Source organism: Colius striatus, chromosome 1 (assembly GCF_028858725.1).
Source record: "Colius striatus isolate bColStr4 chromosome 1, bColStr4.1.hap1, whole genome shotgun sequence".
NCBI classification, from domain to species: Eukaryota; Metazoa; Chordata; class Aves; order Coliiformes; family Coliidae; genus Colius; species Colius striatus.
The window spans coordinates 124,149,337-124,168,211 of NC_084759.1; the positions used below are offsets into that span (position 1 = coordinate 124,149,337).

General features: G+C 46.1%; 1 protein-coding gene across 3 annotated transcripts; it reads left to right on the top strand.

Annotated features, from left to right (window-relative positions):
- The first annotated feature begins 7,770 nt into the window (after window positions 1-7,770).
- Window positions 7,771-15,118, top strand: SCNN1A (sodium channel epithelial 1 subunit alpha). 3 transcript variants are annotated; one of them, XM_062005772.1, is made up of 13 exons: window positions 7,771-8,042; window positions 8,121-8,491; window positions 8,924-9,179; window positions 10,041-10,228; window positions 10,998-11,098; window positions 11,774-11,937; window positions 12,279-12,377; window positions 12,556-12,673; window positions 12,928-13,006; window positions 13,323-13,380; window positions 13,507-13,562; window positions 14,115-14,190; window positions 14,424-15,118. In XM_062005772.1, the coding sequence occupies exons 1-13, from the start codon at window positions 7,926-7,928 to the stop codon at window positions 14,748-14,750; spliced, it is 2,010 nt and encodes a 669-aa protein (XP_061861756.1). In that variant the 5' UTR covers window positions 7,771-7,925; the 3' UTR covers window positions 14,751-15,118. The 3 variants fall into 3 exon arrangements, with proteins under 3 accessions (XP_061861756.1, XP_061861766.1, XP_061861773.1); XM_062005782.1 differs by having other exon boundaries at window positions 7,771-7,973; XM_062005789.1 differs by having other exon boundaries at window positions 7,771-7,943.
- The last annotated feature ends 3,757 nt before the right edge of the window (window positions 15,119-18,875 follow it).

Below are 18,875 nucleotides of genomic sequence, written 5' to 3' on the forward strand. Positions count from 1 at the left end.
ATTCCTTGCAGCTGTTTGCCTTGCTGTCTTTCTCAATGCCAAGCTTATATCAATGCCAAGCTTATATCTACTTTTCCCATTGTAGAAAACCTCAGCTTTTTTTTCCTATATGTTTTTTATGACTTCCCTTACACCACTGAAAAATGGTTTCTACATCCCACACGAAAGGTGCCCATCCCATTTTTATTGAGCATGGCTGGTTAGTAAGGATGGGTGACAGAGAGTGAATCCAGGCAATGAAGATAAAAAATACTAGAGGAGTGGCACTTTGGATAGACAGAAGAAAACAGTTGTGATAGGTGTTGGTGTAGACTACCAATGCCAGGTAACAGGTCAGAATGACAAAGGCTGCCATGGCAGAATGCGAAGAAGAGAATCAGTTGGAAAACTACAAGAAGTAGAGGGCAGGATGTTAGTGGTGATAAAGACATCAGGTGGACAAAGAGGATTATGACACTGAGCATTGGGATGGAACATCGAGAGGGGGCGTGAGAAGAGGGAACAGCAACATTGCCTCAACAGGTAGGGTTAATGTAGTGATGTAGTGTCCCAAGAGGTGGCAGAAGAGGGTAGAGATGACAGCCAAAGAGTAGTGGCACAGGATTGTACAATACAGACAACATAGACATGAATATGTGGTGGGTCAAAGCAATGGCTGTCAGTGAAGGAGGGCAGCACTGGACAGTGCTGATAGACAGCCAAGGACAGGTCCAGGTAAGTGCAGAAGAAGGAGGGAAAATGTCTGCAAAGGCAGGAAAGGCAATATGTCATCATTTTAAGAGTCTGTGGACTAAGTTCACCCTCCTGTGCTGTAAACTGTCTGCCATGAGTCATCCTCTGGGAGATAAGTAACTTGCCAACACGTATTTCAGTGTCACTAGGCAGTGCAAACCTTCCCATCAGAGCCAGGTGCAGCTTGTGGGGAAGGAGGGCACTGATTTCTTCTTTTTCTGAGTTAATTCATTGATGTTCTTACCATTCATCTCCTTCTTCCCCTGTTTTCAAAAGGACTTTTGAACCATTTTCTTTTCCTCCTTTTCAAACTCTTCTGAAGGCATGGGTTTGTCGGCTACTGCTTTCTTTATGAATTGCTGTTTTTCTCTTCTTTTATACTTTTGTATATACCCACATCATATTCACACGCCTGTCCTCCCATGAAATGCCATCAACATCTTATAAAGTCCTTAGCATGAAAAATCAATTGCCTCAGCTGATAAACAAGTACAGCCTCATACCAGGAACTATGCTGCAAATACTTTGAGATCCTTTACTGGCAGAGGATTTGGAAAGCAAAAGGCTCTAGACTGTATGAAGTGGACCATTTTTCAAGCTACAGGGGAAGGCTCCTTCTCACAAAAAAAAAAACCCACCCCAAAACGGCAAAATCCACCACCACCCTGACCCTTTGCATCTGTCTTGAAGAAAATCCCTTCCTGACCCCCGAATTTGCCCAGGAATATAAACTTCTTGATAAGTGGGATGTATCTGGAAAAGTTTCAGTCTTGATATAGAGTTAAAAGAAGAGGTGTCAGAGTAGGACAATTAACTATAAAGAAGAAATCTCACTTGTCAGCATCACCAGAAGTGGTCACGTGGTTTGACTAAGATTCATGTTTTTTTGACCAACCACTTCCGCTAAAAAAAAAAAGATGAAAACCAAAACAAATATTGAATTTCAAGCTATATCTTGAAAATCACGAACCACCCCAAAGCATCGGATCACTGCTAGCCTGAGATCTTCTGAGGGCTCATAGTGCTTGGGAAAACATAAAATCTTTCAAGAAGAGGAATGAATTGAACACGTCTGAACAATTAAAAAGGAAATGGGAAATGAGGGTGATGCCTTCTCCTCTGCTTTTTGAGACAGGTGTGGTGGGAAGTGTTCCCTCAAGCCATTTGGCTATGAAATCTGGCCTTGCCATAAAAGAAATAGGATTTATGGATTAACTTCTCTTTGTAAAGACTTAATTCTTTATAGATTCCCTTTTCGAGGGCATAACTTCTACCTTTTATTCCAGAGGAGAAGAGGATCACCATCTCCAGAGAAGAGCTGAGAAGCAGAAGTGACATGAAACCACTGAGGTGGGAGTGACTGACAGGGGCACCTGGACAATTACGTGAAGTAGTGTCAAAACTTGAGGCAAACATCAACCAAATTTTCCTAATGTCAGCTCTAGCAAAGCTCCAGGTGAGCAGCAGCAAGCATCTGTGTCTATCGAGCAAATGCCTGCCGTGCTGGATGCTGTATTGGGTGACTAGACCCAACCCTGTGATCTCTGTTGGCCAGGGAGCAGCAGGTGTTGGAAGAAAAACTGGTCTGAGGTGGCTGCATCTGCCTTGAATTTGCAGTAACATGTAGCAGAGATCATGAAAGGGGTGGAGACACAGGCCTGGGGAGTCAAGTGTTTGTGATAATAGTTGTATTGTTAGGGCTGGAATGAGGAAATTAAAAGATTTCATCTGGGGACAACAGGGAGAGGGGAACCTAAGGAGGCTCCATCTGATCTCACCACTCATTAGTTGCCCCTCAGGACAAAGCAGATAAAGAAATCTCTACTTTTGTCACCAGTTTTATAGCTTTGCTCCCTGCTGCTTCAGCCTGGGCTGCATACCCAGCTTCCAGACAGAAATTAGTCTTACCTTATCTTTACTGGTGGGCAGGAATTTGCATCTGGCCATTTCCACAGTCAATCCCACTGTAATAGGACTGGATTGAGGAAATGGCCTCAAGTAGTGCCAGGCGATGTTTAGGTTGGATATTAGGAAAAATTTCTTCACCAAAAGGGTTGTCAAGCTTTGTTACGAGGTGCCCAGGGATGTGGTGGAGTAACAATCCCCAGACATAATCAAAAGACATGTTGATGTGGTGCTTGGGGACATGGTTAATGGTGGACACAGCAGTGTTAGGTTGACAATTGGACTCGGTGATCTTAAAGGTCTTTTCCAACCAAAATCATTCTATGATCTGAGAAACTATTGATGTGTCTGATGCTACATGAGACTCTGGGTTTAGGGAATAGGCAGCAGAAGGAGAGCTTGAAGGACCACTTTTTGGTGATTTTTCTCACCGAAGGCAGGTCACTAGAAGCAAAGGTGGCAGCTGAGTCGGACACAAAACAGTACAACTAGTGTACCAGAAGGTCTGGGTCATCAGCTACATTTTTTCGGGAGCTAATTCAGATTTTTCAGCTGAAGCAGAGCATGAGTAGCCACTATCCAGGCTCTCCTTCAGGCTTCAGAGCAGCACGCAAACAGCAATGAAAAGGGATCCATGTGGGTCTTCTGGAATCCGCTCATGTCAACTTCATTCTCTTAGGAAGAGAGACTGGGTTCCCTCCACAGGATCTGCTTGGTCCTACAAGATTATTTTCATTACCTCTACCCTGCAGCATATGGGTATCGTATGGGTATATGTAGCATATGGGTATTAGGCTCAAAGACAGGGATAACACACACTGCTTCATTTTTTTCCCCAGGCCTCCCTTTTGCACCACCAGAACAGCTGTCTGCAGTCACTCTGCTCCCACAAGGTAAAAATGAAGAAATACATGGAAAAGCTGCCAAATCAGGACACAAAAGAGTGATAATTTGTACAGGGACTTGCTCTTGCTGCTGTAGTATCACTGGTTATTTGGGACAGACCCATTGCTCCCTGGCAAGTTACATCAGTAGCAAGGGAGAAAGCATTCAACAGCCCATTAGATTGGTTTGCGTATCCCTGATGGCTTTTTAACAGCTATCCTCTTTAGAGATCACCACCTCTGCCTCCAGGAAGTCCACGAATTCTGAGTCAATAACTCCCTACTGAAGATCGACAGAGGTACAAAGTGTACCCTTGTGTCAAGCTGTCCTTATCAGCTGTTGCTTCTTTGTCCAAGCGCTTCAGTAAAACTTGTAGCATCATCTGTGCTGCTATTCCTTGACTGTTTGAGTAGCTAGTTTTAATGCAGAAGAACATAGTCAGCTACAGCTAATGCAGAAATAATCCTGAAACAATCACTGGCTTCTTACCTTGCAGCAAAAGGAAAACACAGCCACATCTTCGGATATACGAAAGAACTAAATTGATCAAAGGCCTTTCAGGTTGTTCAAAAACATGTGTAATTTGTTACGCTTGGAATTCAGAATAGACAGGGAGAGACTTTTCTCTTTTTTTTTTTCCCCTATCATGGCAGCAGTGTGCTGAAAAAAAAAAAGGTTGTTGCATTTAAAAAAAACGTGTGTGCTACAGATCATTATCACATTCCTACCAGGGCAGATAACAGGCATAGCTGGTAAGGAAACATTTCAAATTTGGTGCCATAAAAAACGATTCATGTTTACTCTAAGGTTGCTCAGTAGCAATAAAAAGCAATCATGCATTCAGCTTGTGAAGATTGATGTACAGAAGCACTGCCCAGAACAACAGGGCACTTACCATTTCAAAAGAGAAGGAGCTAGTGACAAGCATCTGAAGGAAAAGGATCTTTTCAGTATAAAGCTCCTTGGATTCAAAAAGTTGCTAGGGGTGAAGTAAATACTAGGAAACAAAACTTACAGGAAGGATCTGTAGTGCCTGATGGAAGATATTTCATCCTAAGGCAAGATTTCAGAAGATCATTTATCCTGTAATTGCTGGGCCGGGATGGGGGGAATAACAGTTCCATCAGGTGTGGCTCACCTTGATAGGTCAGTACATCAAATAATTATCCAGAAACTTGTGAATGGGCAAAATGCTCTGGAGGCTGTTGAGGTGAGGGAAGTTTGAGACAGGAGTGTATCTAAATCACCTAAGTTATCAACAGGAGTTGCTTTTCCAAACTGCACTCAAGATTTCATGTCATTATCTTCAATTACAGTGAAGAGTGTCTGAGGAAAATGGTACCACTGGTAATCTTGGTGAGTGATCTCGTTCATCTACACATTAAAAAAAAGGTAAAAAGTAAAACCCCTGAATGGTCAGCAAGTGTTTTGCTAATGGAGACTGAGACTGGCAGCTGATAAAGCAGCAGAAGATGTATTGTTTGCATTGTTTGTAAAGCATTTGGGGAATCAAGAGGTACTTGCAGAAATGTTAAAAATAAAAGTTTTGGTTCCTTTGCACGCAATCGATCTGCAGCATGTCTGTTCGACCACTGGAACCTTCACAAAGCCACAGCCAAAGCTGATATTCACATGACTGCAGCAACTGCAAGTCACCTCAGGGCTGATACATGCAATGAGATGTTGTGCCACAACAGCAGATAACCTTTGTGAGAAACAGGCAAAGGGGAATTGCTTAGACTATGGCTGACACATCAGGTGGAAATGGTGAAAGAGACAACAAGTGGGTTTTTTAATGCTTTCAAAAAACAAACCCACAAACCAAACCCCAAACCAACAACCAACAGCATATGGAAAATGTCTTCTGAAAAATAAAACAAAAAGATATCTAGATGTGCATGTGTATATAGAGATACATAGACAAATGATGTAAATCATTAACACATGTAAAAATAAAACACAGTGCATGCACTCACACCCCAATTATCTGCTATTCTTGTTCAAACTGGCAAAGGCCAAAAGCTCTCCCAAATGAGACACTGATGGAAATTTACAGTCATGACAAAATGCTGAGAAAATTGCTTTAGATTGTCATTTGGATACATCAAATCAGCCCAGATGTTTGAGTTTTTATTTATTCCTTAAGTCAAAAGAAACTAAAATATAGAAATTACCTTCACCTCACACATAGAAAAAAAGACTGTTTTTCCAAACTCATTTGGAAAGACTCGTTGAAGACAGTTTAAAATACTTTTAAATACTGTGGAAATCAGAGAATGTCTAACCATCAGAGCTGCCAAATTCAGCTGTAGCTGCATTGTGAGTGATGTTAACTTAAATGAGTATCAAATGGGTATTTTCAGGAGCAAAATATATTTTTTAATTATTATTCCAGTAAGGCAGAGGCACAAGACAATGAGACAAAGGTGGTTTTGGAGGATGGTCCATTAGTGTAACTGAGTGATTTCAGGAAATCACAATAACAGAAGCCAAACAAATTATAAACATGCTCTCTAAGAAGTGCCTGGATTACAGCTCCATAGGTTACACCGGTAAATTTAAGTGCTGATGCTGCTTAATTGTTAGTACCTCTGTGTGCATTCAGAGAGATTTAAGCATAGGCTACAATGGTGGCTCAAAAGGCTGAGGTGCATCTTCAGGGATTCTCCATATCTGTCTGAGTGCATGAAACTCAAGTCACAAGTCAGAAGAGCTACCAATAAATGGCATCTCCTATGGCACTGCCCCAGACAGGATATGGAGCTGCATGGATCATTGGTCTGACCCAAAAGGGCACTTCTAATGCTCTGAGGAAGCTGCTTTGTAATAGGCTCTTGATACAATATTGTCACAGAATCATCATATAAAAGTTTGAGTCAAAAGGGACCTTAAAGATCACCTAGTTCCAAGCCCACTGCCATGGGCAGGAACACCTGCAACTAGACCAGGGTGCTCAAAGACCCCAGGGATGGGCATCCCCAACTTCTCTGGGCAACCTTCTCAGTACCACCCTCACAGGGAAGAGTATTAGAATATTTGTTCAGTCCCTCCCCTCTCCCCCACTTTTGGCAACTCATCTTTGATGACAGTTCAAAAATAAATTACTTGAGATATAATTAAGATTAGAACTACAGAAGAAATTATTCTTTTGCTTTGCATTGCTTTTCGTCACAGGACAGAGCTGGAGGAGAGCTGGCACCCTGGTACTTGACTGCTGGCCTCAAAAGTGTGCCACTTTCCATTTTCAAGCACCGTATTTTGCAACGTGAAGAGGTAAAAGTGGCCGTGTATTTTGAGTCACTAACCAAATCAGTGCTATGTCCAACAAGGATCAAAATTCAGCATCAGGTTACTCTGAAGCAGGGCTGATCTGAAGGAGGCATTCATAAAGGAAAGAGAGAAGTGAAAATCTCAGCTAGTTGGAGAGAATTTCATTTGGAGAAATGATTGGGAAAGAGGTTCCACAGTTATAAAGGCAGGGGTGTGTAAGGGGCTCCTGGTCACGTCTGGCCATGAGGAAACGCTGCAAGGCTTTGGGTAAGGCTGGGAGGCCTTGTTTTCCGGAGCACAGAGTAGTGAAACGTTTCCACTCAGAGTTGGGCCAGGCTGCTCTGGATACAAAAGATTTTTCTGGTTAATGAAGCAGCAAAGGCGATGCTATCTCATGCCTATCGGCGAGTCGCCACCAGCCTTCCTTCACTGCGCCAGCCTTCTTGCAGATCTCCCCCAAAACTCTCCATCTACCTCTGCTTTGTCCTTGAGACCGATTATTTGGCTACCAAAGCCAGGCACGAGCCCTCCCCGCCGGGCTGTGTGCGCCCCATCCGCGGGCAGACCTGGGTTGTGCCACCCGCGGGAGGTTTCGGGGTTGGGGGCAGGTACCTGCTGCCCTTTGGGACAAGCGCCGCCAACTTTCTTTCCGCATCACCTCGGCTCGTTGGAACTCCGCGTCTCCGCCGGGGGGGCTGGGGGGTGGGAGGAGGAGGAGGACCAGGCCGTACCGGGGACCGAGCTCCTCTCGGGACAAGTGGGGAAGGGGGCTACACCTCGCCAGGAGCTCGGCGGCCGCGCCTTGACCCCGCTGGCGCCGCCAACGTCACCGCCGCGGCGTGTCCCCGGACCCTCGGCCGCCCCGGGGACACTTGAGAGTTTAAAGAGGCTTTTCTTCCCCGGGAGAGGCGCCCGGGGGGAAGGGGAAGGGGCCGGGGCAGGAGAAGCAGGAGAGAAAGAAGGAGGGGCGGGCGGGGAGAGGCTGGAAGGGCAGGAGCCGGGCGGGGTGCTGGCTCGAACTGGAAAAGAACCGGTCCCAGCCCAGCGGGGGTGGCAGCAGGAGAGCCGGCAGCGACGGGCGGCAACGCTGCGGGAGAGGACACCGGCCCCGGCCCCCGCAGCCGCCGCTCGCCATGGGCACAGCGGCACACGTCAGCCCCGCGGGCTCCGGGGGCACAGCGGTGGGACGGCAGGAGCTTGGGCTTGGAGCGGGAGCGTGTGCAGGGAGCGCTGGGGACCTGCAGGCTGGGGTGGGAGTCGGGAGAGGGGGCTGGAAACACCGAGGTTTTGGGAAGGTATTAGCCCCTCATTCTGAGTTTCTGCTATAGGGTGGGTCTGTGAAGACGGGGAAGATGCCGGAAGGGGAGAAAATGAGGCAATGTAAGCAAGAAGAGGAGCAGCAGCAGAAAGAAGAGAAGGAGGGTCTCATCGAATTCTACAGTTCCTACCAGGAGCTATTCCAGTTCTTCTGCAGCAACACAACAATCCATGGGGCTATCCGCCTGGTTTGCTCCAAAAAGAATAAGATGAAGACAGCCTTCTGGTCTGTTCTCTTCTTTCTCAACTTTGGCTTATTGTACTGGCAGTTTGGGATCATCTACAGGGACTACTTCAGCTACCCTGTCAACCTCAATCTCAACCTTAACTCGGACAAACTGACTTTCCCAGCGGTCACTCTGTGCACCCTTAATCCATACAGGTAAGAAATAGACTCCTAGAGCTGTCGACTGCCTTGACTTTGTGGGCATAGGGTAAAAACATGTACTTCTATTCTCCTCATGGTCCTTGACCAGTCCCCTTCAGTAGGAGTACTGGTGGAAAGGAAACTTTTATTACAGACCTTTGCTGCCAAAGGACATTCAGACTAAGGTGTGTTAGTTTAGGTAGCTCTACTTGGTGTATATTATCAGGCTGCACTGTAGACTGCCACAGCGCAAAACCAGATGCTGTTTGGTTTATTTCTCTCCTACAAGGATGGGAGCCTCTAGCAAAGAGTTGGATTTTCAGATGGCTGCAGGAATGTCCTGAATCACCACAGCAAACTTTGTTTGCCACAGGTCTTATTCCAAGCTGCTTAATGTGCATCCAGCCCTAAACCCACAGCCTGCTTTTTCCTCCTCCTTGAATATAGATACAGTGCCATCCGAGAGAAGCTGGATGAGCTGGACAAAATCACCCACCAGACACTGCTAGAACTTTATGGCTACAACATGTCTTTGGCACAAAGCGATTGGTCTACGCCATCCACGCGAAAGCGTAGCTCGAGAAGCCTGCTCCATCACGTCCAGCGCCATCCTCTGCGGAGGCAGAAGCGGGACAATTTAGTCAACTTGCCAGAGAACAGTCCCTCGGTGGACAAGAATGACTGGAAAATTGGCTTTGTTCTGGTGAGATCCTTAGCTATCTCGTGTTGTATCCACTCTGGTCTCTGCCTAGCTACCTCTGTCTTGTTAGACCTTTGGCCGTGCCCATACCTACATAGAAGTCTAATTAAGCTGCACTGGCTTTTGCTGATGATGCATAAAGGTAGAGCTGAATCCTTTGCCCACTGCAATCCTGCTTCCTGAGCCCTGTCACTGCCCCTGTGGGCCCTAGGAAACTTGTCCACGCTAATGTCCATTTTTTGCCTAGGTAGAGCAGGGAAACCTTGTCCTTCGAGCCTTGCAGTTGCCTTTTGCAGAGCCATTTTTTGTCATCCAGCAAAGTGTTGACCAATAATGGCAAAGGGGAAAGTGTTGGATGGCTGTGGACCACTTGGAATAACATGGTCATGGTTGCATTTGCTCGAGGTAGCATCTTTTTTTGCCCTAAGGCATCTGTGTTTGCATTTAAAGAGGCACTGAAGGACTGGAGCTAATTGCTTGCCAGTTAACCTGGAGTTCCCACAGAATCACAAAAGCTTTTCTGGACACACCCTGAAGGGCTCCTCATGCAAGAATTTAAAGCTTCTGGTTTTATACCGAGTAGCATTTGGTGTGCAGCAGATCACCCTACATGCCTCACCACAACTTGCTGACTCCTGGGTTTTACTTGACCTTGCTCTTTCACCAGGTGTTTCCCTTCCACTGAGGAGCTGCCCTGGGTTTGCTTTTTAGCATCCTGGTTGATGACCTTTTGGTTGAGAGCAGGAACCCTACTGAGCTCTTCCACTCCCTTAGGTTCATCTGCCCATGCTGGGAGAGCAAAGCCTCACCTCCTGGACAAGAGTTCCCTGACGTGTCTGGTTTCCTCCTTCTCCTCTTTAACAGTGCAATGAAAACAACACGGACTGTTTCCATCAAGTGTACTCCTCTGGGGTGGATGCCGTGCGGGAATGGTACAGCTTCCACTATATCAATATCCTGGCACAGGTGCCTGATGCTAAAGACCTGGATGAGTCTGACTTTGAGAATTTCATCTATTCTTGCCGCTTCAATGAAGCAACATGTGACAAGGCGTAAGTGGTGGAAATATCCCACCGAGTCTTCCTGAAAGCAGCCCTGTTTTGTGCCTAGGTCGGAGGGGAATCAAGAAACCCACATTAGAGAACCTCCTTCCCAAGGTGGGATTGTTCCATATTCAGTTCCCATTGTCTAAACTGATATTTCTTGAGTCGTTTCTGTGGGTTGTTCTCACCAGGGCCATAGTTTCTATGATCTGAAACTATGGACCTCAGAGGATAGTTTCACCTTTTCTAGGGTTTCACACAAATTGATTATATCAGTACAAACTCCAGAGTGGGTACAGATGTACAGTGTAAAAGTCTCTTTATTCTACTCTCTACAGTGGCAAAGTGGTAAATATCAGCCCACATACAGGAGGAGGTGAAGAGAGAGGGTTGTTACAAAAAAGACAGTAAAAGAAATATCCCACTTCTCTCCTGACATTATTGGTCAAAGTGTCCCAAAGAGGCAGTGGAATGAAACCCACCAGCTGGAGTGGAAAACGGAAGAGCTAAGAGTTTTGTCTACATTACAAAGATAATACAGTAATTGCTAGTACTGCTAAAACCCTTTCAGGCTGTCAATAATTAGCACCTGGGAAGGTTGGGTTTTTTTTACAGCACATTCTAGTTGCTTTTCCCCTTGGGATGAGTTTACATAAGAAATACTGCCCATGTGCTGTAAGCCCCTCACCCTACAGGTGGAAAACAAGAGTTGTCCCTTTCAGAAAGCCCTCGCCCCTGGTCTCCCAGCCCTGTATGAATGTTTCTGTTCTCCTCTCAGGAATTATACCCACTTCCACCACCCCTTGTACGGGAACTGCTATACCTTTAATGACAACAGCAGCAGCCTGTGGACATCCTCAATGCCTGGGATAAATAACGGTGGGTGAGAGGCACTCCTTGGTGAGTAAGGAGAATAGCTCAGCTCTTTTCCTGAGGAGTTATCGGCACCCTGCTGTGCTTGACAAGGATGGTGGCAGATTGCAGCCCTGCTCTGTCTCACCCAAGCTCTTTTTTCACTCATGTGGAGATGGCTGCCTCGTGGACACAGCTGTCCCTCACTGCTGCTCCACTGAACTCTCTCTTTCCCATCAGTGCCCGATCCTTACATTCATTACTCCATCTGGACCTATGATGATTCTTCCTGAAGTCCCTTGTTGAGCTGTAGTGGTGTGCTCCTGAGTGCCTGGTCTTCACCTCCTCCTTCTGCATTTTCCTGTTTCCAGCAACTGACCTGTTTATGTTGGCAAACTCCCAAAGCCTCTCTAGGGCCAATCTTCAGGCTTTTCTTCCATCCAGCTCCGAGCCTCTTGAAATTTCGACAGTTCTGTTTTTTCTAAGCCAAAGTGGAGAAATCCATATTTCTCTGTCCTCTCCTGCAACCTACAGCTTTGCCTCTGGCCTCCTCCATTGACCCTCTGTCGCTGCCCAGCTTTGGTGCAGCCCAGGTTGATGTTTCTCTTGCTTTATCTCTTACCGATTCACTTCTAACCACTTCTGTTCTGCTCCTGTGTGATGGCTGGCCATGACCTCCCTTGCTCTCTGCTGTTCCTTCAGGTCTCTCCCTGGTGGTGCGCACTGAACAGAATGATTTCATCCCTCTGTTGTCCACGGTGACGGGAGCCAGGGTCATGGTCCACGATCAGAATGAGCCAGCCTTCATGGATGATGGGGGTTTCAACGTGCGTCCGGGCATTGAGTCCTCCATCAGCATGAAAAAGGTAAGGAGCAGCAGGGGTAAGAGGTGTGCCTGGGAGCTTATGGTGAAGGTTTGACTTGGTGGATAGATACAGATGGGTTGTCATGGGGCTAGTGTGTGTTTAAGGCAAAGGATTAAACACATGGAGTGAAGGGAGGGGAAGAGCAGCAGCTTATTCAACTGAGGTGAGAAGCATTTGGCTGCAGTTTATCGGTGAACAATAAAATGGAGGAAAACCATAAAGAAGCTGTTAAACAAGCTGATTAAACAAGCACTGACTGACAAGCAATGCATGACCTGGAAGCGCAGAAAGAGACCAGCAGAGTATCAGTGGCTCTCAGCAATGCCTGTTTGATGTTCTAGGAGATGACTGTGCGCCTTGGGGGCAGTTACAGCGATTGCACAGAGGATGGCAGTGATGTGCCAGTGCAAAATCTCTACTCATCCCGCTACACTGAACAGGTAGCTCCTTATCACTGGTCCTGTGCCAGCTTGTTTCCCCACTTTCCTGAACTACTTCAGTCCCCTGGCAGCCATGCTTGACCGTGAGCTCTGTTAATAGTAGCATGATGTCATACATGCCACAGTGGGTTTGAAGGGTTCCCTGTATTCACCCTTTTCCACTTCCTATGCCTCCCAGGTCTGCATTCGCTCCTGCTTTCAGCTCAACATGGTAGAGCGCTGTGGCTGTGCATATTACTTCTATCCCTTACCCACTGGAGCAGAGTACTGTGACTACACAAAGCACATAGCTTGGGGTAAGTGGACAGGAAGAACAGTAAAGTTCATGCCCATCTGAAGCAGTTTGGTCCATCTCATGACCCAGTACCTCTCCCCATTGTCTTCAGTGAGCTTCCTGGTGTGGGACAGCCAAAAGACATTTTTGTCTTGGATGGTTTGTCCCTCAGAATCTGTGGAAAGAAACTTTCTCTGGCTTCCCCTCGCTGTCGCACATCATCTTGTGTGTACAGTTACTGTGATCTTACCTGGATTTGCTTTCTCTGCTGATCAGGCTACTGCTATTACAAACTCCTGGCTGAATTCAAAGATGACGTGCTGGGCTGTTTCCACAAATGTCGGAAGCCTTGCAAGTAAGTTTGACCTTCAGTTAGCCAGACTCGAAACTCTTCCTAGAGGTGTTGGAAAGCAGCTGCTGACCAGGGCAAAAGCTTGAGACAATAGCTGAGCTGCAAGCAACAATGATATTTCTCCCATCAGGAAGCCAAAATGACTGAGGAGCATCAGTGTTGGCTTGGGGAGTGAGCTCCCAAGGACTGTGCAGAAGTTTGGTGGGAAGTGGGCAGAACTTCAGCATGGGAGGGAGTTTCCAGATGTGCCTGGGGACTGAGAAACCTGGCCTTGTAGCTTCTACAGCTTCAACAGCTAACACGGCCTCTTGTCTTCCAGAATGACAGAATACCAGCTCTCAGCTGGATACTCCCGCTGGCCTTCTGCTGTCTCAGAGGTAAAGAGAGGGTGTCCTGGTACCCAGCACTGCTCTGACCTCCCATTTAGTCCTTCCTCAACTGGTACTAAACCTACAGGAGGTGACTGTGATCATGTAATGCAATTGATTGCACTTTCATTTCAGGACTGGGTTTTTTATGTGCTCTCGCAACAGAACAAATACAATATCACATCCAAGAGGTGAGAACTTCTAAGAAGAAATTGCATCCAAACCAGAAACTATCCCAGTGGAGTCTGTGTGTCAGGGGGTCAGAGCTAAGGTTAAATCATTGATGGGAAGAGATTAGGCATGGGGCCCATGGACAAGGCCAGTGGATTTGAGTCAAGAGTAGAGATAAACAGACTTGAACAAGGGCTGGGAATTCACATAGAGAATCTGAATAGGGTCAGAGGCTAGCATGAAAATGGAAAGCCCCAGGCAGCTGCTCTGTGGTCTGGACTCATGGTAAGGGCTTGTGGAAGAGTGGGAAGGAGAGCCATGCAGGACCTTGTACATGGCCAACATAGGATGCCACAAACTTTGAGTTTCACAGTACAGTCTCAGAAGCGCACTTGAAGCACCAAGGACTATTTAGTGCAAAATGAGAGAACTGTGGAGATGGGAAAAAGCCTCTGGGCTCCTCTGGGAGGAGGATGGGGAGGGCAGAAGGGGAGAGAGAGGGCAATTACACTTGGTGAAGAAATACAGGGACTCTGGATTTGGGGTTACTGAGACCCATCATTCATTTACAGGAACGGCGTTGCCAAAGTGAATATCTTTTTTGAAGAGTGGAACTACAAGACCAATGGGGAGTCTCCAACCTACACGGTACACCCTTTACTGCCATGTCTTCTCTAGCCCCCCATTCTCCCAGTTGGCATCCAGTTCCTCCATATTGGCAGGCATTTGTTCCAGCACCATTGCTGGCTACTGAGTCTCTTTTTCTGTGGCAGGGTGGGAGGAACTCCCCAGCACCACAGGAGCACTGCTGTGGGAGCAGGCAGGGAGGCAAAAGGCACAAATAAAGTCTCTCCCAATTGCCCCCTCTCCATCTCTTTCAGGTAGTGACTCTGCTCTCCCAGCTTGGGAACCAGTGGAGCCTCTGGTTTGGATCCTCTGTCCTCTCTGTGATGGAGCTTGCAGAGCTGATTCTGGATTTCATCGCCATCACCTTTATCCTGGCCTTCCGCTGGTTCCGCTCTCGGCAGCAGCTATCCCCACCAGGACCCCCTCCAAACAATCATGATAATGCTGCTTTCCAAGACGAAGCACCAGCTCTTGGTGCTCCACACCGCTTCACTGTGGAGGCTGTAGTGACCACGCTGCCATCCTACAACAGCCTGGAACCACGTGGGCTGAGCAGGGATAGTGAGATAAGACGTGAGTGAGGCCGTGGCTTATTCCACAGTTCACGTGGGTGACGACTCGAGCCGAGGCCACACACTTTGTCTGCAGGACCTCAATTTCCTTCTCTTTGGGGTGCTCAACCTGGACCATAGAAGAAGACTGCACTGTAGTTGGCCTGGGTTCCTTGCTTTCACTACTGTAGGTGAATCATTCAGTCTCACACAATACTATTGCTCTGGGGATCACCAGGGATGGTAATTGATCTAGTGTACATACGGGGGGAAATGTCTACTTGGTTTTCTTACACTCCTTGCATGTGCACACCTACATGTGCACACATTTTCTTTTCCCTGCAACAAGGATGCTGCTGTAGTTCTGGTCTGTCATTAAAGAGGTTTGGCAAGTGGGACTGGCCTCCTCTCTGTAGTATGGTCTCAGCTGGGGCATAAGTCTCTCAACAAGCTGAGCTTTGTCAAGTTTTCCCAAAGGCTGGAAACTGAGTGCTCTTTCCTAGTTCTTAATGCTTATCTCTGATTCCAAGACCAAGCTATCCACTGGCATAAGCTCCATCTATGTTAGGGACAGTACTCTGGGGAGGTGGTTGGTGCTTGCTGCCACTCTCTCAGCTTGGGACAAAACACCCCTGACAGAATAAGGTCTCCCTTTTTAAGATGCCTATGTGGCATCTTGGCCATATAGCAGTCTCCTTTGCGATATACCATATTCACGTATGTTCAGATATTTAACTGTTAGCCAGAGCTATCAGGATAAACTGATCTCTGCATAGGAGCTACGGAAGAAAAGTGTTTATACATACCCTCAAAAATATCCCAAACTATCTCTGCTGCCATGGCATCCTTCAAAAGAGGATCAGAACAGTGCAGGTCATGCAGTGCCTGCTTTGGCTCCGCTCACCCCTTCTCTGGTTTACCCACAGAGGCTCTGCTGAGGATCGTGAAGTGCTGCAGGCTTTAATCTAAGATCCTTCCAGGAAAAGCTTTAGCTTATCAGAACAGACAGTATAGGAAATCAAGGCAAGGACAAAGATGGTCCCTCTTGACAGGAACTAATTTGGGGATCTTTGCATAAAAGCACACATCTTTCTTCTTGCAGTAAGTTTGCCATGCAATTTTTGACAAATACTCAGACTTCTGCTGCAGTGGTATTTCCACAGCACTTTATGTAGTATCAAGAGAGCAAGGATGATATCCTTGATAAACAGGATTGTCCACTTGACTGGACACAAACACAGATACCAAAATTTAAGCACATACTTTAGGCAAAGACCTGTGGTACCATGTAGACAATCACATTGCAAGCAGCCTCTTTTGAATTTAGAAGCTAGTTAATCATAACGAAAGAAAAACTCCAGATATTTTAAAATTTAAGGTAGATTCATTACCCTTGTGAAGCTGGAGATTTTACTGTGCTATATAAATTGTTGCCTAATTTTTCCCTTTGAGATATTAAACTCATTTTTCATGTACCACTCTTGCCTTGATTACCTCAATGAACTTTTTACTTCCCAGCAGAGTGATTTTCCTCCTCCTCACAGTCATGAACACTATTATTTTATTACACAAATATTCCTGGATTTTTGAAACTTTATCCCAGTGCTCTGCTGATGCCCCATGGTTAAAAAAGAGATGTCTCTGGTGGAAAAAGAAGCAAAAGATTCAGAGGTACCCTTCAGCTAGGGTAGCAGCCCAGCAGGAGGAAGAACACTTGCAGGTGTGGGCACACACATTCCCCTGAGAAAACTCCACTGGAAAAACAAAATCAGGTCTTCTATAAACATGAAAAATAAATCCACTTTTTATGTTTAGGGGTGATTTTAAATGAAGTAAAGAGAGCAAGTAATGAAAGAAATTTCAAAGTTGCCTACATGAAGAGACTTTCACGTTCAATAAAAACACTGCCCAAGAGGCAGAGTTAAAAGCTAGGTTTAGAGGCTAAAACAAAAAAGTAACTTTGGTCACGATTAAAACAAGAAAGAAAGGGAAATGTCAGAGTTAGAGTGCTACACCCATATCCCAGTTCCTAGTCATGAATTGAGTACTGCCACCACAGGTAGTTTCTGTGTTGAGTATAACTGTCTAGGTTGAGTATAAAACTGGCTAGGCCCAGAGAGTAATGGCAAATGGAGTTAAATATAGTTGGCAGCTAGTCACCAGCGGTGTTGAAGTCTGTTCCGTTTAACATCTTTATCAATGATCTGGATGAGGGAATCAAGTGCATCCTCAGTAAATTTGCTGATGACACCAAGCTGGGTGGGAGCACGGACCTCCTTGAGAGCAGGAAGGCTCTTCAGAGGGACCTGGATAGGCTGGAGCCATGGGCCGATGCCAGTTGTATGAAGTCTAGCAAGCCTCAATGATGGGTCCTGCACTTAGGCAACAGTAACCCCATGCAGACTTGTGGATGTGTGGCTGGAGAGCTGCCTAGCAGGAAAAGACCCTGGTGTTAACAACCAGCTGAATATGAGCCAGCAGTATGCTCAGGTGGCCAAGAAGGCCAATGGCATCTTGGCATGTATCAGAAATAGTGTGGCCAGCAGGACTGGAGAAGCGATTACCCCCTTGTACTCAGCCCTAGTAAGGCTGCACCTCAAGTGCCATGTTCAGTTCTGGGCCCCCCACTACAAGAAAAACATTGAGGTGCTGCAGCATGTCCAGAGACGGGCAACAAAGCCGAAAGGTCTGGAGAACAAGTCTTAGGAGAAGCAGCTGAGGGAGGTGGGGATGTTTAGCCTGGAGGAGGCTGAGAGGATACATGATCATTCCACAACTACCTTGAAAGAGCATTGCAATGTGGCAGAGGTCAATCTTTTCTCTCCAGTAATGAATGATGAGACAAGAGGAAATGGGCTAAAGTTGCACCAGGGGAGGTTTAGATTGGAGACAGTGGAGAGGAGGAAGAACTTTTTCACTGAGAAGGTTGTTCAGAATTGGAACAGGCTGCCTAGGGAGGTGGTGGAATCGCCATCCCTGGAGATATTTAAAAGATATGTAGATGAGGGACTGAGGGACATGCTTTAGCAGTGAGCTTGGCAGTGTGAGGTTAGCAGCTGGACTTGATAGGAAATGTCTTTTCCAACCAAAATGATGCCATGATTCTAGCACATGAATGAGCAAAACCTGACACTAGACTCAAAGCTATTTGCTTCACAAAGTGACCTCCAAATCAAAAAAAGGAGAAAGAGGAAGTGCAACATCTAAAACAGTCTCTATCATAAATGTATGATGATTCATACGGTATGATCCCTGCTGAATGTCTGAAGAGTAGGACACAATTCTTCACATCACATGGTACCTTGTGATAACCATAAAATTGATGTGACACACTCAACCACAGGTAATTAAAGGAAGACTAATCAGGGGCATAACTACTTGAAACATTAAATTCACTTCAATGAAAGAAATACAGCTCTAGAAGGTGATGCATTCCCTAAGGGAAATTTGCACCATGTCATCTTTCTCTTCTGAGTGTTAAAATGCAAAAAAAAACCAAAAAAAACCCCAAAAAACCAACCAAAAAAAACCCCCCACACTTTGACTCATATGCTCAAATTGCCCCATTCTGGGTAGCTGTAAATCTAGAGTTTAAAACCTGTACAAAGATGAAGCTGTTATACAAGTTGGTAAACAGATTAATCCTTCCTGTCCTGAGGATCAGTGCAAAAATTGCTGTCTTGGGAGAAATCAGATGATCTTCCCAGGAAAATCCCTCCAGTTCTCACAGGCTGACAAAATGACAAATTATCAGCTCAACAGATTCATAATGAGCTTGGTCTGGCTGAAAACAAGAGGCAAGTCCATCACTGGCAGAGTGAGTCCAGAAAATGGAGTGTTTCACTGAGAACGGGAAATATTAGAGAAAAGAGACGAAACTGTGCATTTAGAGAGATTTGTAGGTCAGCAAAAGGCAAGTTAAATGTTTGAGCTGGGGTGAATTTGTACAAGGAGAAAGCTGAGGAGCTGTAAATGCTCAGTAGTCATACATATGTTAGAGGCACAGCACAATTGAGACATATATGTGGAAAACATGCATGGAGCAACTGTAGGTCACAGGATACTAAAACAAAGCAAAGGGGAGTCTTTTTGGACTGGAAGCATCTGTTGCACAGAGGGAAGACAGAAAAGTAGGACTACAGGTGCTTGAAGGAG

Coding starts and splice junctions, on each gene's coding strand:
- SCNN1A (XM_062005772.1), top strand. CDS start 7,926: ATGGGCACAGCGGCACACGTCAGCCCCGCGGGCTCCGGGGGCACAGCG. Junction 8,492..8,923: donor TGCACCCTTAATCCATACAG/GTAAGAAATAGA, acceptor CCTTGAATATAG/ATACAGTGCCATCCGAGAGA. Junction 13,563..14,114: donor TACAATATCACATCCAAGAG/GTGAGAACTTCT, acceptor ATTCATTTACAG/GAACGGCGTTGCCAAAGTGA.